Below are 23727 nucleotides of genomic sequence, written 5' to 3' on the forward strand. Positions count from 1 at the left end.
GATCAAACAACTCATTTCTATTGCACAGTTCTCACTGTACATGTGCAGCAGGCAGGATCGCAGGGGGCGTGACATGATTCTGACAGTGCAGAGATGCCACTGCCCATCAGCATTCTGCATGCATGCTCTCACCTTGGCTGGGCATCTGTGCTCCTACTGTAACCCCAGCACTCATGGACCTGGGGCCTCCAGCTTTCCCCAACTTGATGGGTCTGGAAGTAGGGGATTGCTGGTACCAAACCCTGGGGGTTGCTGGAAAGTAAGGGGAGGGGCTTGTTTGCACCTCTCTTTGGTGATGTATGAAACTTCACTTAGGCACTATCCTAGAGGAAACAGGGTGCTACCGAAGCCAGGGCCTGAGTGCCCCTCAAGGCTTTGGGAGGCTCTCTGAATTCCTCCAGTGAGCAAGTGAAAGCCAGAGCTTTACCTCATACCAAACATGTATGGAGTTCTCTAAAACACTGCTTGGACATCAGCACCAGCAACTTGTTACCCTGTCATGCAAGGACCTAGCCAGTGCTGGGCACACCCAGCATTTTGGTGGGGCGTGCCTCTGGCTCTACTTTGGAGCACCAGATGGGATCCAGAGGCAGACATCACCTCACAGGGAAGATGCCCCCTATACTGGGGCCAGTAGGGATGCAACAAAAGAGTATGGAGGCTGGGCATCCTAGAGACACTGACAGCTGCAGTGGAAGGCACTTGCAAAGCCTGAAGGGGCTGGAGCTGAGACTCCTGCTGCACAAGGTGCTTTTAGAAGAGAGGCTGCTGCGCCCAGCCAGGCCTGGTGCCAGTGGAGCCGCTGGAACACAATGCTCATGGCTGCTGCACGGTGGAGGAAGAGGTGCTGATCAGGTCTTGGGGGAGGCTCTCACGTGCTTCCTGCATCCGGCGCCGTGCCCTCTGGAATGCCTCTGCAACAGAGCATCCAAGCATGGGCTCAGCACCCACTGACACTTCTGTTAAGGCAGTTTGTCAGGGGAGGGGAGGGATGGGGGCCTGTCTGGCTAACACAGTCGCGCGCTCTCTGGCTGGCTATGACAAACTCTCCCATCCATGAAGCATGAGACCCTGGGTGCTCTCTCAGCCTTCCTTCCCTTCCTACTGTGACTACACCACAGCACCCCACAGCCAGCCTGCACGATATAAATGCTGACTACTTGCATGTAACTGGTGTCCTTCGAGGTGGACTTGGCATATTCACACTCTTGGAACTTGTGTGGACCAGTGCAGCATGAGGGTAGAACCTTCCGGAAGCAGTGCCTGTTAGGGTGCCCATGGGCCCTTCCCTGCTGCAGTGCTCGAGTGCATTCTGAGAAAATGGGTATAAAAGGGCATACCCCCGATGCCAAACTCAGTTGCTTCCACTGCTGAAGCATAATACCAAGATACTTGAATTTGGACTCCGCAGTAGTAAGGAATGTGAATATGCAGAATCCATCTAAAAGAACTCTGGTTACAAGTAAGTAATCTTCCTTTCTCCTTTGAGTGTCCTCTGCATATTCCCACTCTTGGGATAATTTGGTAAGCAGTACAGTAGATTGGAAGGAGGGATGTGGAGTCTTAATTAAACAGAGACTGAAGCACTGCTTTAATGAGCATCAGATCTGGGAGCCAAATTCAATGCATAATGTGTGGTCAATGTCCTCCACGTAACAGCTTTGCATATTTCAGTAAGAGGAATATGTTTAGCAAATGCCATAGATGCAGCCACAGCTCTAGAAGAATGAACTCTAGGCCTCTACAACACTCTTCAATATGCTAGCTAACCCATCTAGATAGGAACTGGGATGAAATGGCCTTACTCTTGCAGTTACATACATACAAAATAAACAATCTGGAAGAGGACCTAAAGCTTTTAATTCTATCCAGATCTGATCCCAAAGCACCAGATGATACGACTGAGGTAGGTATCTGAGATATGTAAAGAGGTGATTAATTCTTTCTTAGTGAACTCACTGGGTCTTAGGCGCTGGAGATCCTGCTTGCTGGGGATCCTCCTCATTCAACGTCCCGTTTCAGTTTCTTCTTGGGAGAGCAATGCAATATGGATAGCCATCTGTCTTGGATAGCGTAGACCAGGGGTCTCAAACTCAATTTACATTAGGGCCAGTGCCAGTACTCAAATCCTCCCAGCATGCCAATAATGTCACTCATGCTGCCCAGAACCTGCACCTGCAAACTCTGTCCCTCACCTGCCTAAGGCTCTGGGAGGGATTTTGGGTGGGGGGGAGGTCTGAAGGGGTGGGCTCTGGAGGAGTTGGGTGCAGGTCTGGGAGGGAGTTTGGGTGGGGGAGGGGATCTGGGGTACAGGATCTGGAATGGAGTTTGGGCTCTGGGTGCAGGCTCTGGGCAGGGGCAGGAGGTGCAGCGGGAGGGGGTGGGGTTGCAGGCTCTGGGAGGGTGGAAGGAGGAGGGATGCAGGCTCTGGGAGAGTTTGGGGGCTGGAGATGTGTGGGAAGGGGGTGCAGGCTCTGGGAGGGAGTTTGGGGTCGGGATGGGATATGTGGGAAGGGGAAAGGGATGCAGGCTCTGGGAGGGGGTCGGAGGGTGCGGTGCGTACCTGGGGCTCCAAGGTGGGGCAGGCCGGGGGGGGGGCTCTGTGTGCTACTGCCCCAGGCACTGCCCCTGCAGCTTCCCATTGGCTGCAGGGGTGCTCGGGGTAGGGGCAGCATGCAGAGGCACAGCCCTGCCCCAGGGCCGCAGGGAAGGGCCGGCAGCCATGTGGAGCAAGCAGCAGGAAGCTGCTCAGCTCCACTGGGCTGCCGGTGGTGGGTGGGGCCCCGGGCCATTGTAAATCGCTCAGGGGACACGTAGGGTGCGGGGGGAGCACCGGGGGATTGGGGGGCGGCAGGCAGGGCCAAGGGAGAGACCCAGCCCCAAAATTGCTGGAGCCCCGTGGGCCACACTGGGGAGATTTTCGGGCCGCAGATGGCACATGGGCCGGCAGTTTGAGACCCCTGGTGTAGACACAACAATCCTGAATCTTGGCGGGGGTTACACTAGATGACTGTCGAGGTCCCTTCTAACTCTATTATTCTATGAATATAGCTGGATCTGAGAGAAGATGCAGGTCTGAGTGATTCTGTGCTGTGACTCTGATCTTATGCTGTTGAGCTGCCATGCTTGGAACCGATGGTTTTTTCTTCAGGTTTGAGTCACTGGAACAATCCAGAGATCTAACACTGCTAGATCTCAGATCTACATGTGAATAGTCTGAAGACCTACCTGATGCATGCTTAAATTTAGTCTTTTTTTTCCTGGGGACCAAAGTAGTAGGTTCCAGTAAGTCATCTGAATACTATGGATGTCTGTCTGGTAGCGGTCCCAAGGGAGATCTTAGAAGTTTTGGAGCCAGATCTGAGGACTGGGGTCCAGTAAGATCAGTCAGCCTGGAACCGAACCACATCATCAAGGCCAAAGACTTACTTATTGCCATTTTCTTAGATCCGGATGTATTCGATGCTGATTCCGGTTTCCTATCCTTATTTTCAGATCCTTTAGAACTATCCAGAAGCTTGACTGACAAGACCTCTTTGTAATAGAAGAGCCTGAAGTCTATTTTGTTTCTCCTTGCAGGCCCAAAGTGTGAATGTGCTACAGGTAGCAAAACATGTTAGTGAATGATTCTTACCTCAGCATTTTAGACAATGAACATGGATGCCAGGAAGACCACTGGCAAGACATGCAGCGTTTGAACCCGTGTTTCTTCACGCTAGGGTCCACCATATTGAATATTAAAAAGATTTTATCTAACCTATAATTTACTCAAAAAACTACTAATGATAAAAACTATCTAATTATGAGCACTAACAGTCTATGAACCTAGGAGACCCAAAGAGGTTCACGTCCTTTTGCGGTTGTGGTTGGATGAAGGAGGACTGAGGTGGCAACGAGTATCACTCCCCTTTTATACCCATACTCTCAGAGCACGCTTGAGTGGGGGAGAGGGCACACGGGCACCCTAATGGGCACTGCTACTTACTGTTTTGCTGCACCCTCGGCACAAGTCCAAAGATTGGGAATATACAGAGGACACTTGACCAGCCACTCTCAGCACTGGGGGTTCTATCTGCTCCGACTTCATCAGCATGTGACAGGGAGCAGTCTCCTCTTGGGAGCTGGTGTCAGAACAGCTAGTCATGCTGGGTCCCAGGTGCTGCTAGGCCCTGGATAGACAATTCACTAGCTTTGCTAGCTCAGACAGAAACTCCATCCTGCCACTTGCTTGACATTCCTTTGCCATTTCCAGCAACTCCCTGTCTCATGGTTTAACCTCTGCCCTGCTGAAGTCAGGCACAAGGAGCCCCTGTAGGGAGGAGAGGAGATGCAGGGGGGAGTCAGAGGGGCCCTCTGGGGAATGATAGCTTCTCCACTCCTTATGCAAGGAACAAGCTGAGCTGTGGGTTCTCCACATGGTAGAGACTGACAGGAAGGAGCCTCACCCAGGACATTGTAGAGGGAGCTCTGCTGGCTGAAGCCCCCAAGTCGGTCCAGCACACTCTGCATGCGCTTCCTCAGGGCACTGGACTCCAGGAAGGCCCTGCACAGAAGCACAAACATCAGGTCAGGGCTGGGCAGGAGCCACTGGCGCACAAGCTGGAGGTGAGGCAGCACTTACTTGGACTGCTGCAGGCAGTGGAGCCGGAATGTGACGCTCCCTGTCGCCTCTGTGCGGAAGCCAAAGCGGCTCAGGCACTCTCCCTGTGGGGAAGCACAAGTCAGAGCAGCCCTTGTTTGCAGTCACCAGTGCCAGGCTGACCAACAGGGAGAATGAGCATGGCCCCTGCAAGAGGGGTAGCGACAGGGTGGGTGCATGGAGTCTCCTTTCCCTGCAGCAGGTCACAAGCACTGAGACCAGACACCCCTGAGTGGTGCTGAGAAGGGCACACAGAGTTCCAGGCCATACTAGGGCAGGGCTCACTGCTTAGGGCTCCTGATTCCAGCCTCCTACTGAATCCACCTTGTTTGTTCCCCCACAAACTGCTGTGAGTCTCCAGAGCACATGGGCATCCTGCCTGCCTCTCCCCACAATGAGTCCCATCTCCAGGGAGCAAGCTCGGCTACAGCACAGCTCCATTTCTCAAGGGGAATTGCACCTGCTTTTCTACACATGCAAGGGAGTTTAATACTAGTGAAAGGAAAGATGCTGGATCAACAGCCACTCTGCAGAGAGCAAGCCCAGAACATGCCAGGGCAGTGCAAGCCTCCTCCAGACACCCCTTGGTAATGCATCCATGCCCTGGAAGGCAAAGTTCAGTCTCCGTGGCCCATTTGATCCTGTTCAGACAACCAATGAAGAGACTCATGATGGTTCTGGCGATGCCCACTGGGCAGCAGGCTGGAATCTGGTCCAAGTTGCCCCAAGGGTTTCCTGTGAGAGGAGCAGAATCTGACTTAGAGTAAGTGGCATAATCCCCAAGGCTGAACTCACTTTGAAGGTTCCTGGCACCCTGATGTAGGTCATGTCCTCCAGTTCAGGGGACCCACCAATGAAAAACCTCTTCAGCTCAGAGACCGTCCCCAGCTCAATGGGTCGCCAGGTGGGGGCTGTCAGGGTGTGGAACCCTGTTCCAGGAGGACAAGGCCAGTTAGAAAGGTATGTCCACAAACCTGTTGAAAATCACTGGAGAGGAAGGTAGGAAGGACAGACGTCCACCGATTCCCTCCCACCACAAACGGGCTGGAATGGAACATGTGAGACAGACCTCCCCACCCTGCTCTCACACAGCTAACAATGGAAATACCGCATGTGACAGGGCCTACCCTTGCCCCCCACGCACACACAGCTAACAATGGAGATAACATATGCACTTAACTCAGGCCCCTCAGATCAAGCCAAGCTTTGCATTTTCCTGAACAGAACAGTTATATTTCCCTGTTCAACATGAGGGAAATGACCTGTGTTTCTGTAGGGCCTTCTGCCCATGGGCCTCAGTGGCAAACAGTCCCCTGTGGGGTAGGGAAGGGTAACTCCCCTCGTATGGAGGGCAAGGAGGGTGAGTAATAGAAGTATTTTATCAGGGCTGGCTGCCTGACATTACCAAGGGAACAGACAGACAAAACAAAGGTTACCTCTGCCTCTTGCTCCCCAGCAGCAGCACTGAACGCCCACCCGACTCCTTTTCACTGTTTCAGAGAAGGCCCCTTGTGCCCCCTCAATACACAGTAGGGGAAATCCTTTCCCAGAGCCTGATGATCAGCTGAGCCCCTGGCCCAGGAGCTGGCCATCTGGGGAGGCTTTACCTGGAGCTGCTGGCAACACCACAGAGCCGTAACCTTCAACACGATGCCTCTGCCAATAATCCAGCGAGAGAACCTCAAAATAGACCACAGGCCACCGCGGAAGAGAGCCTAAAAGGAGGGACAGCAATGTCATAAACGAGCCAACGAGAGCTCCGCTGGCCACAGAGAACTGAGCACTCAGGACCTCGCTAGCAGAAACGTCCCATCCCTGCATATTCCCTAGCATGGGAAGCGACTGTTCGCCAGATGCCCCAGGTCCATGCAGCATGAGGAGAATGTTTGCCAGATACAGAATTTTGCTCCTCTCTGGGTGAGGGAGAACCTACGTGCAGGGCCGTCTGCGTCAGGCTGTGCAGTGCCTACGGTGTAATGCCCCGGGCAGATTCTGGCAAACAAGGCCTGAGCAGCAAGGGACTCACCTTCTGACTCATCCTCTTGGGTGAAAAACATCTCCAGAGTAAAGGGGTAGGAGAAGTATGCCACATTGTCCTGGGAAAGAGGAACAAGAATTAGATGAGAGGGCAGAGGTCAGACCCTGGGCAGGGTCACCAGCATCATGCAGCACATGACAAGGGCTTGAGAGAACCAGCTGTGCGGGATGAGGATCCTGCTGGGGATTGACCCCGGCCAAGATCAGTCACACAGAGGGCATTCAATGTGCTCCCAGCCCTGGAAAATCCCCAAGATAATGCCAGGCCTGAGACCTCTATCCCATTGAGCTGTATGAGGAACCCTGGTAATACCCTCCTCTGTAACACTCCACACATGGAGCCAGAGTGGGCACACGGAGTTCCTCGCAAGCGGTAGGAAGCCCCATCAGCCTGCAAAACCACATCATCAAAAAGTGCCCTATTTTGCCCCTTACCCTGCCCAGGGTCTTGGTGGCACAGGTCTGCGTCACCCCAGAGAGCTGCTGGAACGCTGGGCTTGACCAATCTGGCAGAAGAAGAGGAGGCTGTGAGGGGAATGACTAGTGCTGTAAGAAAAGCAGCGTAGGCTGTCCTGGAGCAGCCAAGAGGAGTGTTAGTCCTCTCCCCCTGAGCACCCCTTAGGCACTTTGTTGCCCTCTCTCCTTTCCAGCTGTCTCTCCTGGGAGAGCCCCCGAACTGGGAACTTCGGCACCAACTTAACTCGGATTTAAGAGATCAAACTTACATAAATCTGACCTGAAAACAGAACGTAGGCAAGGCCTGTATCCCCAGAGAGACAGACAGCCAACTGGGCTATAATCCCATAGAGAGGAGGGACAAGGGCTATAGCCTCACAGAGACAAAAAGCCAAGGGTTTAAAACAGGGTAAGACAAACTAACCCACTAACACTGACCAAAGCCTGCTGGGCAGCTGCAGAGTGATGCAGCACAAAGCTGAGAGCATCCTGCACACACGACTCCAACCTACAGCAATCCTAGGGCCAGTGGCCTGCCTCTCTCAGCCTCAGGAAAGCAGGATTGATGGCTCAGAGTTATTGCAGCACATGGAAACTGGACACCACCAGGCAGCGAGATCCGAGTGGGGCCCAGGGCTGATGGGGAAGAGGCGTCAAGCTCTGATCTCTACAGTTTGCTCAGGAGGGGGCTCGTGGAGCCTGCAGGATCACAACATTGCAAAAGGAATAGTAAGGGTAATCCACTGATCAGCGTGCGTTATACGTCCTTGTGAACCAGGGACACCTTGGTGCTGACTGGCCAAGAGAATAAGGGGTGCATGGGGTTTTAAAGGGTTCACCTGGTCTGACATCTGTATAATAGCTAGCTAAAAGGAGGCATGTTAGCTCTTTACTGAGAGCCTGTAGCCCACTGGTCATCATAATCACTGTAAAATGTTTGTAAGGATGTTATTTAAAAAGCTATGCATCTATACTGAAAACTATGCTTTTAAGATATGTAAGTTAAGCAGGTCACCACAAGATGATAAACCAGTTCCGAGCAGGCAGGGGGTAGTACACACTTATCTCCCTGGCTGTTCATTGTGCATCTAACAGCATAAGTCTATTTGCACACAGAGTCACCTGCTAATCAAGTTTGTGAAGTCAAGAGATCACAACCTACAGGATGGAACACACAGCAGCAGGGTGTCCTGTTTACGATTAAGATCAAAGAAATAGTCTGGTACATCAGGACAGTGCAGAGAGACACACTGTATTCCTTCACTGAGCAGACAAGCTGAGAATGTGACTTGTTTTAAGAAAAAGGGATCACAGCCTGCCTGGCTGAAAAATGCTGATGAGCAACTCTAAGACATGACAGTACCTAGTTAAGTAAGTCTAGGTTCCAGAATGCGTGTTGTGATTTTATTTTACTTGTAACCGTTTGTTTCTAATATTTCTACTTGCTATCACTTAAATCTCTATGCTTCGTTAAATAAACTTTTACTTGTTTTCACTATACTCATATCAAAGTGCTGTGTGTTAAACAGAGCAGTGAACTGAAGGGAAACTGGTAAACTACTCTGTACTGCTTCTTTGGGAACAGCAGATCTGTGAATCCTGAGAATGTCCAGGACTAGGGGCTGGTCACTCCAGAGGAATGCTCGGAGGAGTTGGGGGTTGCTAACCTGGAGAGAGAGAGCAGGAGGGGATTACTTGTGTTGGGAAGCTGTCCCCCAGCCTGCACAGATAAGGCTTCTTCATACTAAAATGAGGTGGTAGTGAGCTGCCTCACAACCATGGGTACCCCCAGATGCATCAATCTTGGCTCAAGCCATAGAGACTCATGCTCTGAAGGTGTCTGGTTCAATCCCTGGTGCCAGCCAAGATGGTGGCCAACACGTTGCTTGCTTGCTTGCTGCTATGCTTGCTTTTAGGAAGGACTGATCTGCTGGACCCTATAGCAGAGCAGAGTTCCTAATGCTGTGGTGTGGCAGGGACACTGGCTCAGGAACCAGACCACGGCTACTCACGGCTGGGCAGCTCCAGGAAGAAATGAACATAGAGACGGTCATACTCGTAGCCCTGGGCTGAAACTGAGAAGAAAAGACAATGACAATGGTGTCTCCTAACCACAGCCCAAGCCCTCCAGAAACCCCCGTTTGCACAGGCTGGGACAGTCCCATAGAGGGTTCCCAAAGGTCCCAGTAAGGAGAGGAGATTACTGCGGATGGTGGGGACGAGCCAGCGTCTTCTCAAAGGGGGCTTCCTGGTGTGACTGCAACACCCCTCCCCACCAGCAGCATACTAGCCTTGGAGGTTCTATGCGAAGTTCTGTTCTTTGCTATGGTCTCCATTACTGCCATTGCACACCTATATGGCTAAAGGTACCCTCCAATGTGCAAACACTGCTCCTGGGATTAGTCAGCAGAGATGTGGGGCGCTGGCAGGGAATCAGCTCACATCGTTCCCAGTAGACAAAGCACTTCTGACCTAGACTGAACTGTAGACCCGAGTCCCCAGGTCTCTGCTGAATGCAGGGCCCTACATGGCAGCTTGCTGCCCCCTTACCAGAGTAAGAATCTATAATAGGCACTCACCTATCTCTCCATTCACAAACAGCCGAAGTGCACCAGGGAGAGTCTATGACAGAGAGAACACAGGCAGAATGGTGAGAAGCAGCTCAGCAATAGCTGATTGATCACTGTGCGCTCGCTTCCCTATAGAGCCCTGCCCTAAGCCAGAGCATCACTGCAGGATACTTCATAGTCACTTACACTAAAAGCCCCAGCTAGGGAATTCTCTCTGCCAGTCATAGGGAGACAAGACTCCCTGGGGGAATGTCCTGGCTTCCCACAGGATCCAGTCAAGATTTCCAAAAGCGACCAGCCAATCTGAGTGCCCACCTCAACATTCCTTAGAGCGTTCAACCCTCTCTAAAACCAGGCCCCTTACAGCATTTCAAGCTGGTCACAGTCACTAGCACTCAGGAAATCCTGGCTCTCGTCCCTTCCACTCAAGTCTGCCTGTAAAAATGAGCCAGGAGTTTTGCTGAAGCAGAGAAAACATTTGGTTCCCACTCAGCTCAAAAACATGCCACCCACCTGGGGCTGAGACCAAGCAGAAGAGATTCCAAAAAAAATGAGCAGTAAACATGAGACTGAAAATAGGGGCTTTCAATAGAACACCCTGGGCTCTAGCTGAGCCTTCCACAGCTCTGAGAACGCAATGGCAGCTGATTCCCAGAACAAAGTGGTGTTCCTTTTGTCTCACAGAATCAAATTCCAAGGCCTACAAAGAGTTCAGTCCCACAGAGACTACAACTCTCAGCAGGCAGTGGGGCATTTGGATCCTGGCCGCTCTGTCTCAGACCAAGGCATGCTGGACCGGTAGTCTCTGCAGGCCAAGTATCCATATTAAAGATAAGGGCTGCTACAATCAACTCCACTTCATGCAAGTCAGCAGACAGAGATCACAGCGCTGCGAGTTGCCAGCATGCTGCCCAAGCCAAGCAATCTTTGGATGCCCCGGCACAATGGCATCCATGCTAAGATCAGGAGAAAATTCAGATACAACGTCTGTGCCCCTTCAGCCATACCTGTAACCAAGGACATGTCTACACTAGAAATGTAAGTTGACCTATGCTAAATCAACTTACAGGCACCGCAGTAATTACTGTGGTGGTTCATGTCCACACTACCCTCCTTCTGTCGGTGGTGCATGTCCTCACCAGGAGCACTTCTCACTGACTTAAGAGGGGCAGTGGGGGGGGCTAAGAACCTGGGCTCTCAGCTTCCCACTGGGAGCCCAGCTGCCCACAGGACTTCCAGCCCCCTGCCAGCTGTCCCCTCCCCCACTCTCAGCTCCCTGCTCCCCCCTGGGAGCCCAGCTGCCCCCCACCCGCTCTGGATTCCCTGCTCCCAGCTGTCTGGACTCTTGGCTCTGTGCTCCCTGCCGGAAGCCTGGATGCCAAATGCCCAGGCTCTCAGCTCCATGCTCCCCGCCTAGAAACCAAGTGTCTGCCATCCTCCCAGTAGGGAGCCTCAGTTCAGCGGGGACCAGAGAGCTAAAACTCCAAGGGCAGCCCGGCTCCGAGCAGGGAGCCTGAGCAGCAGCCCAACAGGGAGGGTGGAGCCCAGAGGCATCCGGGCTATCGTTGGAGCCCCCTACCCACCCTGAGGTGACAGCCCGGCTTTCTTGTCAATTTCACGGCTCCAGCATGAGTCAACAGCCGATGTAAGTAACTCGCAGTGTCTATATGCAAAAAGAAAAGGAGTACTTGTGGCACCTTAGAGACTAAAATTTATTTGAGCATAAGCTTTCGTGAGCTACACCTCACTTCATCGGATGCATGCAGTGAAAAATACAGTGAATGCATCCGATGAAGTGAGCTGTAGCTCACGAAAGCTTATGCTCAAATAAATGTTAGTCTCTAAGGTGCCACAAGTACTCCTTTTCTTTTTGCGAATACAGACTAGCACGGCTGCTGCTCTGAAACCTGTCATATATGGACACTGTGTTTCCCTAACAACACCAACAAAAGCCCTACATCTCTCATGGAGATGGAGTTATTATGTCAGTGTACTACAGGGCACTTACATCAGTGGAAGCAAGGCTGACCCAACCTAACTTGACTTAATTGACCTAACTTAATTGACCTAACTCTGTAAGGTAGACCAGGACCAAGACTGCCCCATGAGACTTGGAGTCACCATTCCCAAAGGCAATTATTAACAATTCTGGCCTCAGGTCACTGATAAATTCATACTCTTACCACATCTGTTACTCACCATCTCAAAGTCTGAGCCAACAAGGCCACTGAGATATTCCTTGTGCCGACTATACAACTAAAGAAAAACAGTGGATTAGAAAAAATCCATCATGCAGCAATCATTTCAACTTCCAAACACGTTACAGAGACCAGCCCCAAACTAGGAGACATATGAGAAACACGGCACGAGACAACCAGGACCCAGATAAAGAAAATCAGAAAAAGAAGTCAGTGCTGCAGAAGTGTCTGAAAGGGTGACAGAGTTCCTCGGTTGGGTGCAGCCCATGTGGGAACAAGTGACAGGGTGAAGATACCTACAACAATCCAGTGTTTTTAGGGACCTGGGAAGTCAGGTAGAGATGGGCTGGACGTATGAACTTCTCCACTTTCTGGTGCCAGACAATAGAGGCCATCTGACTCAAGTGCTGATGGTGTGAAAAGAAAAGGTGGCATATCGGAATCCCTCCTGCAGTGAGATGTGCCTCTTGAATTACAGTCTCTCTACATTAGCAGATAGGGCACCAACCCCTATGCTTAAACAGGCTGATTATTAGGTAGGCTACAAATTAGGTGGGGAAAAGGGAAAGGAGCAAGCAACTAGGAGCAGCAAATAGGGGAATTTTGTGCTCAGACTTTTGGGAAACTGGAAGATTACTACATCTCTGCTACCATTTGGAAATAAAGACTATGATGCACACGTACATAAATTTTTACCTGCTTTAACCTCTCAATAACTTCATTACTTTTTTTAGCTAATAAACTTAAGTTAGTTAACTAAAGAATTGGCTACCAGCGTTGTTTTTGGTGTAGGATGCAAATCATCATGGGTGAGTGAGTGGTCTCTTGGGACTGGGAGTAACCTGGAATATTTGTGATTTTTTTGTGTAAGTGACCATCTATCACATAGTCCAGCTTGCCTGGGTAGCAAGATAGACTGGAGGGTCTATGGGGACTGTCTGTGACTCCATTATAAAACTACTGTGGTATTTAGGAATGCACATTTTGTACTGAGTTGGTGAAATCTAATTATGGAACATACCGCCTACTTTTGACAGTTTCTCCTGAGGTAGGCACTCATGGTAATGGGCCTCCACACAGTGTGACAAGGGGTATGGAATAGCTTCCATATGAGAAGAAATTAAAAAGACTGGGACTGTTCATCTTGGAAAAGAGACAATTAAGGGGGGGAATATGACAGATGTCTATAAAATCATGAGTGGTGTGGAGAACGTGAATAAGGAAGTGTTATTTACCCCTTCACATAACACAAGAACCAGGGGTCACTCAATGAATTAGTAGTGAGCAGGTTTAAAATAAATAGAAGGAAGTACTTCTTCACACAATGCACAGTCAACCTGTAGAATTCACTGCCAGTGGATGATATGAAGGCCAAAAGTATAACTGGGTTCAAAAAAGTTCAAGATAAATTCCTGGTGGACAGGTTCATCAATGACTATTAGCCAAGATGATCAGGGATGCAACACCTGACTCCAGGTGTCCCTAAATCTTCCAGAAGCTGGGACTGGACAACAGGGGATGGACCATTCAACATTGCCCTGTTCTGTTCATTTCCTCTGAAGCATCTGGCACTGGCTACTGTCGGAAGACAGGATACTGGGCTAGAAGGACAATTGGTCTGACCCAGTATAGCCATTCTTGTTAATATTTACTGTACTTCCATGATAATCCAGAAGGGGGAGTTAACCTGAAACTGAAAGTTAAGAATAAGAGTTCAAAATGAAACATTCATGCACTTAAACATTACACACACATGCAAGGAGCACAAAAACTCTGCAAATGGAAAGAATTACCCAACATTTATACGAGATTGGTGCGCGGAAGAGGGCTAATTTAGCTGGATAAGAGGTTGAGGAAAGCAGCAGGAAGAGCTGGTAAAGGTTGCATCAGCTGCCTAGAGTGCAGGAACACGTCCACCATTTGTAACTCTACTTTGCAATCTGCGTGATTTCTTAGGTCCTGAGTTACTACTGAACCCCAAGACAGCAGCAGTCCCCAGAGGGTGTCCCCATCTGTGCTCTGCTAGAAAAAACATCCTTTCCTTCCAGATACAGGACTCTACTACTGTCCAGGCCTTATTCCCCTCCAGACTGGGCTGAGGCAATGGGCTCCACAGCAAGACCATTCAGAAAATGAAGCTAGTGCAAAATGTGCCTGCCTGCCTATCAAGCTGTGTCAGAGCACATGAGAGCTGTGCTTCGAGCCCTTCAGTAGGCATCTCAGTGGAACTCAGGGTGCTGGAATTAGCCTAGCTTAAGATCTGGCTACCTGAGAGACCAGCTGTCAGTGTGATGCAGCACAGTTACAGTCAGTGAGGGGCTTGATCTGGAGCTGCCTCCATTTAAATAGGAGGGAACTAGAGGCAGGGCATTTTCTGGGAAGGTCTCTCCACTGCAGAAACAGTTTGTGATGGGATCAGTCTCTTGAGCCGAGTCCCCAAGGGCCTTAGTCAAAGCTGATCCTTACATCTCTGAACATGCGCTGCTCCCGCTCCTCCTCCTCTCGCTGCACCTGGGCTGAGGCATTCTCAATGGTGTATCTCCACAGCTCCCGATTCTCGCCATCCAGCTCAATCCTGCACATCCCCAAAGCACCATGGGCAAGATTCAGAACAGGACAGGCAGTGGATACCACAGCAGCTATACCACTCCTAAGGCTGAGGTGACGGCTCCAGGAGCAGCCATGCCCCACCACTCACATTCTGGGGGCTTGCCCAGCAAGAGATCATTAAAGAAACCCCCAGGATGTCCCTGCTCCTACATTTCCTACATGCCCATGGGGGTGACTGCCTGCTCAAGAGGCTCAGCAGATCCCATGATGTATCAGAGAGGAGCATGCTTTGATCCTGCCTGAGGAGTTCCGGAGCCCATGCTTCCCATTCTATATGCTAGGGTTCAGGGTCCCTCATTCCACAATATATAAGGTAACCCTGGGAAAAGTTATTTCAGCCCCTCTGCACCAATCCCACCTGCAGCATTAGCCCCACACTGCCTTGCTCACCTGTAAGCACCTTTAGTGCCCGTGAAATCAGGCTTCATTGTGATCACCCCATTGCCATCCACCTTGACTGTGCAAAGGATGTGTTCGTACTCCCTGTGGCCGAGCCTGAGGGGAGAGACCATAAAACAGACACCCAGTCTTAACAGAGTCCATGTGCACCGGCTGCCAGTGGATTTATGGCCCTGCCTGTGCATGTGGGGAATGGGAAACAAACCCAGTCATACCCCCACTGATCAGAATAAGAAGTTTGGGGTGCGGGGACAAGTACAACACTTCCCACTGAGATAAGGGATAGGAGGCAATAGCAGCTAGAATTGCTGATGATCTCGGAATTCCCCTCCTGGGACTGGTGCCAAGGGATTGTGGTTTCATAAGGGAGTGGGAGAGCACGGGTTTTCCATCCAGGACACCAGATTACCCCGAGTCTTTACTTACATCCCATATGGTCCCAAGTCTCCCATGATGTACATGGTCTGAACAGGGGTGCTGATGACGTGGTTATTCTTAATAAATTCTTCTGAGGGCTCCCAGGTGATGACTCGGGACTTCAGAACACTTCCTTCCCTGCCAATGAAGCCACAGCACAGAATTATCCATGCTCTTCAAGGTGCCAGGTACAAAATCCCACAACGCCAGTGCAATACAGCCCCAACATAGAGGATAACATGCATGGTGGGATCCACATGCTGGGGCACCAGAGCAAGGAGCCACAATCCCAGGCTCCAGAAGCCAGACCCTTGGGAGCACCCATGCTGAAATCCACACCGCCAGCTTCCCCGGGCAGGGGTACTCAAACTCCCCAGGCACCGGTGCTGGCAACCTTGCATTAGTGAGTTCTGAGACCAGGGCTTAAGTGAGCTTTGAGCTCTTCTCTGCACTCACGCTGGCCTGTGGTCCTGCCTTCTTCTCCTTAAATTGGCCATCCTCTCTGCCAGGAACGATGGCACCTCCTGCTCTGAGCTGGTCACTTTCTGACAGTGCTGGAAGAGAGGGCAGGGAGTGGAACTATTACAGTTATAGACAGAGCCTCTCCTTCCCCTTGGAAAGGCCGGGGCATTCACACCACAAGAGATTTCCCCTTTCCCCTTCCTAGCTGCAGGCAGACCTGACTTCAGTCCTGGAACAGGCACACACGTCCATGGCCACACATGCGTCCACAGCCACACATGCACACAACGGACCGTTCTCAGTTGATCCAAAGTCAAAGTGAATATGGGAGGGCCTTCGACTGGTTCCCCTCTTAGCGGAGAGCTCAGTTCCTGATCTTAGCCATATAAGTGCTATCGATCCATCCTCCATTCTTTGAACAGGGCACATTTGAGACTCTACGTGTTATGGCAGTGGCCATTATAACAGGGAACAAACAGTGGAGTTTGGACTCTTGACAGCTCCCTCTAGACTTTCAACGTGCATCTTTCTGAAAGGCCCAGAACTCAGCCTGGAGTTGGGACAGTGGCTGGAGGTGTCTTGCATGAAAATATATTATGCTGCCCTCGAGCTGGCCTCTCAGAATCCTCATCTTCAGTTGCTTGAGCCCACCACCTGGTAATGTATCCCTCTTTCCTAAAGACTTGAAGACCTGGCCATGTGGAGAGCTACCACTGCACAGACAGCAGCAGCTTAGGCACAACTAAGAGCAGGTACCTCCTCCAGGTTGGTGAATCGGTCATGGTCCGTGTAAGTAAAGATGCGGTAGTTCTTCCGGCCTCCTGACTTCTCCAGCTTCAGGATCTCCTGGTGGTACTGCCGGTCCAAGGGGGTCTGACAGGCTGACTCATGTTGATATAGATCCACCTCAAACTGAGAACAGCACAGAGAAATTATAAGGGCTGCTTTGGTATAAAACGTATTGCAGAGACAGGAAGGGCCTTTAGGCTGGGATTCTTAAAGGATCCTCAAGGAGCTAAGTTCCTTTTAAAATCCCAAACTCCAGCCTTACTTCCAACCTAGTCAGAGATTCATAGAACCCAAGGCCAGAAGGGCCTACTGGGATCACCTGGCCTGATCTCCTGCACAACACAGGCCAGAGATCTTCTCCAAATAATTCCTGTTTGAACTAAAGCATACCTAGTCCATCCCTCAGGGGCTGACATGACTTTAATAGATTCCTAGATTGCAAGACCAGAAGGGACTGTCTAGTCTGACCTCCTGTGTAACACAGGCCAGAAACTTGCCTCACAGTAATTCCTAGAGCAGAGCTTTTAGAAAAACATCCAATTTTGATTTAAAAATTGTCAGCGATGGAGAATCCACCACGACCCTTGGTGAATTGTTCCAGTAGTTAATGACCCTCGCTGTTAAATATGAACACCTTATTTCTGAATTTGCTTAGCTTCAACTTCCAGCCATTGGATCATGTTATACCTTCTCTGCTAGACTGAAGAGCCCATTATTGTCTGTTCTTCATGAAGGTACTTATAGACTTTCTCTTTGTTAGACAAAATAAATTGAGCTCCCTGAGTCTATAACTATAAGGAATGTTTTCTAATAATCTTTTGTGGCTCTTCTCTGATCCCTCTCCAATTTACTAACATTCTTCCTGAATTATGGACACCAGAACTGGACGCAGTACTCCAGTAACAATTACATCAGTGTCAAATACAGAGATAGAAGAACTTCTCTATTCCTACTCGAGATTCCTATTTATGCATCAAGAATTGCATTACCCCTGTTGGCCAAAACATTGCACCAGGAGCTTAAGAGATTATCAATCCCCACCCCCAAATCTTTTTCAGAGTCCCTGCTTCCCAGAATAGAGTCCCCTATCCAGTAAATATAGACTATATTTTTTGTTCCCTAGATGTATACATTTATGTTTAGCTGCATTAAAACACATATTGTTTGCTTGTGCCCAGCTTACCAAGCAGTCCTCTTTACTATTTATCACTCCCCCAATTTGGATGTCATCTGCAAACTTTGCAGTGATGATTTTGTTTTCTTCCACATCACAGATAAAGATGTTAAATAGTGTGTGCCTGGGGTCACACACAATCAGTGACAGAAATGGGAACAAAACCCACTTAGTATCTGTAGCTCAGTCTTGATCTTTAACCCCCCATGACATGTTCATTCCCTCCTGGGCTTGGTCTGGTTTCATTTTTAGAGTGCACCAAAGGATCCAGCATCCCCCACTCCCCTGGGGTGTGATTCTGCAGCGTGACACCTCCCTGCCAGGTAGTGGTGCTCTGCATTTAGCCTCCATTTTCCCTGGCAGGTTTCATCCTGTCACTCCTAGTTATATGCCCACGTTTTTTGGGGTGGTCCTTACAAATATTATATTGGGAGTACTTGAGGCCTGATCCTGCAGATACGTGAGTAACCTGACTTATGCAGGGCATCCCATTGATATCAGTGGGATTATTTGCTTGAGTAAAGCTGCTCATGTGTGTTTGCAGGATTGGCCCTTAGGTGGGTCTGGTGCTTTACTCTCTAAAATCAGATACAGTGCATAAAATCTCTGTAGTATTAAATTGGGGACCTCCTACAGTTGGAAGGTGAAGATTAAGTTGGAGCCTGTAGTGGGGCAGTCACCCCGCTCCAGTCAGAAAAGGGGTTAAAAGCAGCCAAGGGAGGCTGCTTGGATAGTCAGCCACAGGTGTGGTTATACCCAATTAGGGCACAACTGGCCAGGCTGAGCAAGTGAAAGATTCTTGCTCTAGCTGTGGAGCAGAGAGGACCAAGCTGCCTGGGAGATCAAGCAGGGTACGTGAGGCAGAGCAGGCCTGGGCAGTCCCCAGGCTGAGGCCTTGCTCAAGGCCAGGGGAAGTACGAGGGCTGCAGGGAGGCAGCTGGGGCTAGAAAGGCAGCAGGTCCAACCCCTTTTCTGGTGGCTATTACAGACTGCAGTTTGCCCCTGAGAGAAAGGGCTAGATGATGACTAGCAGTAGCCACTGAGGCAAGGTGGGTATAAGGGATTGGGGCCTCTCTGGGAGGGGAGACCCAGAGTGTGGGGGCACTGCTGTGGGACAGCACCCCAAGATAAGGGGCATTGGGGTCTGGGAGGGATGTGGTGCCTGAAGGACTACAAGTGGTGGAGATTTAGAGAAAGCAAATAGGTAGGAAGACACTGCCCAGCAGGAAGCATTGGAGGCTGGAATTGAGCTAATTCCTGCATGACCAGCAAGAGGTGCTGCGCTGGTGAGTCAGCGCTCTGCTACAGAGTCCTTTTAATAAAACACAGTCCCAAACAGGATGAGATCAGTATGGAATGTAAGGGCTACACAGCAATTGGGTTAACATTTAAGGGAATTCACTGTGGCTAAATACGTACATAGAGGGTGGTCACTTCTTGCCCTAGTTGCAAGGAAACATTAAAGATTTTCTGCACACATAAACACACAAGATTTAATGGAAATCAAACTGCATTTTTATTGTTTTGCTTCTTCAAAAAAATCTTTTGCCTCTAAATTGCTCTGTAAATAATAAACCTGCCAGAATGATCATGTTTGAGTAATTAGTTTGTGTGTTTTTTATTTTAATTTTTTTTTACAAAACTTAAGCCCTAAATCAGCAACTACTTGCACATATGACTACCAATGGCCCACTCAAGTGTGTAAAGCTACTCACATGCATAACTGTTTGCAGGATTAGGATTGCTGTGGTTGTAACTATGGGGCCACAGACTGCTATTCCCGGAGCTGGGTCCTGGACAGACAGTAACCATAATGCTGTTTCTCTCTCTTGGTTCAGAGACACTTCCACAGCTTTTACGTGTACTGTCCACTCATCCCCTACAGGCATGGATGAGATGGCACAGGAAAGCAGCTGGGATAACTCTAGATCAGAAACATGCTCTATTTTCTCCTTGTTTTTCAAGACTACAGTCGCCACATGAGAGGTTAGAGAACACAGACCCCTTTTGAATTGCAGCAGCGAGTGCCATATCCAAAGGTATGTCTACACTTAGAGTTTTTGCACTGTAAGTTTCACCGGTGATAGGGAACCAGTGAAAGTAAAGTGCTGGTTTATGTACTCACTCAATTCCTCAGCTGTCAGAGTGTTTACACTACCAGCACTTCCATTGCCTGAGAGCAGCGCTGTAGGGCAACTATCCCACAGTGCAGCTCTCTCGATAGGTCTTGTGGGAAGCGGGGGGTGAGTGGAAAGCGTTCTGGGTCCCTGCTCAGTGCCCCATGCTGCCCTGCTTCATCTCTCAGGAGCTCCATTACTTTCTGGTTTCTTCATAGCATTTTTTTTTTAAAACCTCCTGTCTGGCTGCTTTCCCCGCCACATCTACAAACAAAGGGAAAAGGCACTTCAAACTTCCCAGGGCTTACAGGGGAGAGGGGGAGGTCTGTGTGTCAGAGCAGCGCAGATGCTGGCCAGAGTGCTCACTTTTTGGGAGACAGACTAGTCCTTGCTTACAGACAGCCCCCTAACCTGAAGCAAATATTCACCAGCAACCACACAACAAAAACACTAACCCAGGAACCTATGCTTGCAACAAAGCCTGTTGCCAACTCTGCCCACATATCTATTCAAGGGACACCATCATAGGACCTAATCGCAACAGCCACACGATCAAAGGCTCGTTCACTTGCACCTCTACCGTGTGCCAGCAATGCCCCTCTGCCATGTACATTGTCCAAACTAGACAGTCTTGACATCTGATTTGTGTCCATTTATTCTTTTGCATAAAGAATTATAACATTCAAAAAACAATCGGAGAACACTTCAACCACTCTGGACACTCAATTACAGATCTAAAAGTTGCAATTCAACAAAAAATTCAAAAACAGATAAATGAGAAACTGTAGAACTGGAATTAATTTGCAAACTGGACACCATTAAATTAGGCTTGAATAAAGACTGGGAGTGGATGGGTCATTACACAAACTCAAAACTATTTCCCCACGCTAATTTTTCCCCTACTGTTACTCTCATCTTCTTGTCAACTGTTTGAAATTGGCCAACATGATTATCACTAAGAGGTTTTTTTTCTCCTGCTGATAATAGCCCACCTTAATCAATTACTCTTGTTAGAGTTGGTATGGCAACCCTCATTGTTCGTGTGTGTGTATCTATCTTCCAACTGTATTTTCCACTGCATGCATCTGATGAAGTGGGCTTCAGCCTACGAAAGCTTATGCTCAAATAAATTTGTTAGTCTCTAAGGTGCCAGAAGTACTCCTCATTCTTTTTGCTAATACAAACTAACATGGCTACCACTCTAAAACTTTTGGAACTGTGGGATATCCTCTGGAGGCTAAAGGGTGTTTACACTACTAGAACGCGTCTTCGCTTTCATAGCAGCACAAAAAGAACAGTGGAAGAGCTGTACAACTCTTGTGAAGGTGGTTTTCTTTTTGTGGTGAAACTTCCGAGTTTCACAGCAAAAAATTATTAACTAGTATAGATGCTCCCATGGTTTTAGTGCAAAAAAAGGGACTTTTGGGGCTTTAAAGGGCAAGTGTAGTCATACCCTAAGTGGAACAGGCCCTCCATTTCTCTTTGGGATCTGGAGATGAAGCCAGGGCCCCTTGCACTAGTTCCAATGGGGTACTACGCTACCCAGCTGTGAAATTCTGAGTATTATCTGCCACTCAAAGGGTCACTCCCAGCCTTCCATTTGCTCACCTGGCTGAAGAGTTTTTCTTGCCAGCCAATCACTGCCTTCTCTTCATCATCAGGACAATAGCCACCTGAAAGACAAGAGGGTGCTGGTCACTTCTTCACACCTGTGCCTCTTTCCCCCCCCAGCAAAGAGCACTGTGCAGCACAACAGTTCTCCCAGCATTCTCTCTTCTGTTTCAACAGGAGGACCTGGAATCCAGAAGCTAGCAGCCTTGCTATACATGGGATTCCCAAATCACCTGCACCTAATGAACAAGAAGCTTGACACTCAGCTTCCTGCAGGCCTTTGTGAGGGACAGTGCAGCCATTAACACCAATGGCAGCAATGGGGGGGCAAAATATTATACCACCTGCCCCTCCCAGGATTGGGGAATGAATGAGTGGACTAGATCTGAAAGGGGAGAGTAGAAGTGACACAGACAGGTCAGAGTCTTTCCTTAGCTGTGTTACAAACGCTAGTTTAGATAATCAGTTCTCAAGTTATAGGCCACTGAGAACTAAGTATTTACTGGACTGGCTCCTTCTCATCTTTGCCAGATGCATTAAAGAAGCTACAGATGCAACTCCTTACAAGTCCTGTCCTAATATCACTTTTCCAGATAAGCAATTGCTGTAGCTGCAACAGGGATGTTAAGAGATAGCAGACGGGGGTGGGTAGAAAACTGTTTGATAGTGGATGGTAGGGAAAGTGTTCCCATGGTTCATGCTATTGCAGTGTTTAGGAACCCCCAACTTAATTATTCCAAGGGAATTTACTTTTCCTCATTTATGCTCTTTGCTTTCTACAGGTCTCTGGGTTGAGAAGTAAAAGCCAGCCCAGGGGTTTCACTTCACATCTGCTCAATAAGCAGCAGCAATCAAGCTAACAGAATGTTAGGAACCATTAAGAGAAGGGATACGACAGAAAATATCATCATGCCACTATATAAATTCATGATATGCCCACATTTTGAATACTATGTGCGGTTCTGGTTGCCCCATCTCAAAAAGATATACTAAAAGCGGAAAAGGTATAGAGATGGGCAACAAAAATGGCTAAGGGTATGGAATAGCTTCCCTACGACAAGGGATCTAAAAGATTGGGATTTTTCAGCTTGGAAGAGAGATGAGTAAGGGGGGAATATGACAGAGGTTTATAAAAAGGTGTGGTGAAAATGAGTAAGGAAGTGTTATTCCCCCCCCCCCCATAACACAAGAACCGGGCTTCAGCTAATGAAATTAATAGGCAGCAGGTTTAAAAGAAACACACGACCCACACTCAACCTGTGGAAATTGTTGCCCAGGGGTGTTGGGAAGGCCAAAGTTATAATGGGGTTCAAAAAAGAATTAGATAAATTCATGGAGGACAAGTCTACTAGCCAAGATGGTCAGGGATGCAGCCCCATCTCTAGCCTCTGACTGCCCCCGGCTCCTGCCATTGCGAGGTGGGTCCCCATCAGAAGAGACCCTGGCCATGAGCCACCTACTTGCTGCTGGCCGGGAGCTGAAGGTGGCCAGGCTAATGAGCTCCTTGCCCCGCCGGCCAGCGGGCTGCTGCAGCTGCTGCAGGAGGAGGCTGGCGGAAGCGGCTCTCTGGATGTGGACCCTGGCAGGGGAGAGGAAAGGGCAGGAGTCAGCGGGCGGCCAGGGAGCGGAGGGGCAGCTACTGTCTGCAGCTGGCGGGGGATCCTGGGGCTCTGCCGGGGGCCGCCTGCTTGGGCGTCAACCCGCCGTGCGGCAGCAGCGCCCCGCAGGGGCCGGGCCGGGCCGGGCCGGGCCACCAGCGCGCCTAGGACTCGCTCCCCCACCCCTCGGCGCGATGGCGGGGCCGGGGCCGGGGCCGGGGCCGGGGTCGGGGGGCCGGGCCGGGCCCTGACCGGATGCGCAGGTTCCGCACAGGGTCGCGGGACCGATACACCGCGCCGCCGCTGTCCGCGCTCCCGCCCGGCTCCTCCATGGGCCCGCGGCGCCCCGCGCCTGCGCCTCCCGCCGGAAAGCGCCTCGGCGTCACCATGGAGATGGGCGGGCCTGGCCCGCCGGCCCTCCAATGAGCATGCGCAGCTGGCCCGCGGCCCGTCTCCGGGAGGGAGGGAGGGAGGCGGCGCTCCCAGTTCAGCGGGAAGGGCTGTCCTCTCCCGCCCTGCCCTTGCTCCTGCCCCTAGCCAGGCTCTCATAAAGCAGCGGCCACACCCCCATCCTCTCACAGCTGGGGAAACTGAGGCAGAGAGGGGCACGTGGCTTGGCCAAAGTCACTCAGCACCCCGGTGGCCTAGGT

The 23727-nt window shown here is 50.2% G+C and overlaps 1 protein-coding gene across 5 annotated transcripts; it reads right to left on the bottom strand.

Moving 5' to 3' along the window:
• Nucleotides 1-763: 763 nt before the first annotated feature.
• Nucleotides 764-23498, bottom strand: MKS1 (MKS transition zone complex subunit 1). Of its 5 annotated transcripts, XM_043499729.1 has the most exons (19): nucleotides 23330-23492; nucleotides 22940-23058; nucleotides 21477-21541; nucleotides 16545-16700; nucleotides 15783-15880; nucleotides 15336-15464; nucleotides 14901-15005; nucleotides 14367-14475; nucleotides 13588-13593; nucleotides 11902-11958; nucleotides 9712-9754; nucleotides 9145-9207; nucleotides 7112-7182; nucleotides 6666-6735; nucleotides 6247-6354; nucleotides 5435-5568; nucleotides 4622-4704; nucleotides 4446-4543; nucleotides 764-914 (listed from the first exon to the last, which is right to left on the bottom strand). In XM_043499729.1, the coding sequence occupies exons 1-19, from the start codon at nucleotides 23464-23466 to the stop codon at nucleotides 817-819; spliced, it is 1749 nt and encodes a 582-aa protein (XP_043355664.1). In that variant the 5' UTR covers nucleotides 23467-23492; the 3' UTR covers nucleotides 764-816. The 5 variants fall into 5 exon arrangements, with proteins under 5 accessions (XP_043355664.1, XP_038231376.2, XP_038231379.1 ...); XM_038375448.2 differs by lacking the exon at nucleotides 13588-13593 and having other exon boundaries at nucleotides 23330-23495; XM_043499727.1 differs by lacking the exon at nucleotides 764-914 and having other exon boundaries at nucleotides 3500-4543; nucleotides 23330-23498.
• Between the last annotated feature and the right edge of the window lie 229 nt (nucleotides 23499-23727).

Source organism: Dermochelys coriacea, chromosome 17 (assembly GCF_009764565.3).
Source record: "Dermochelys coriacea isolate rDerCor1 chromosome 17, rDerCor1.pri.v4, whole genome shotgun sequence".
In the NCBI taxonomy this organism is placed as follows: domain Eukaryota; kingdom Metazoa; phylum Chordata; order Testudines; family Dermochelyidae; genus Dermochelys; species Dermochelys coriacea.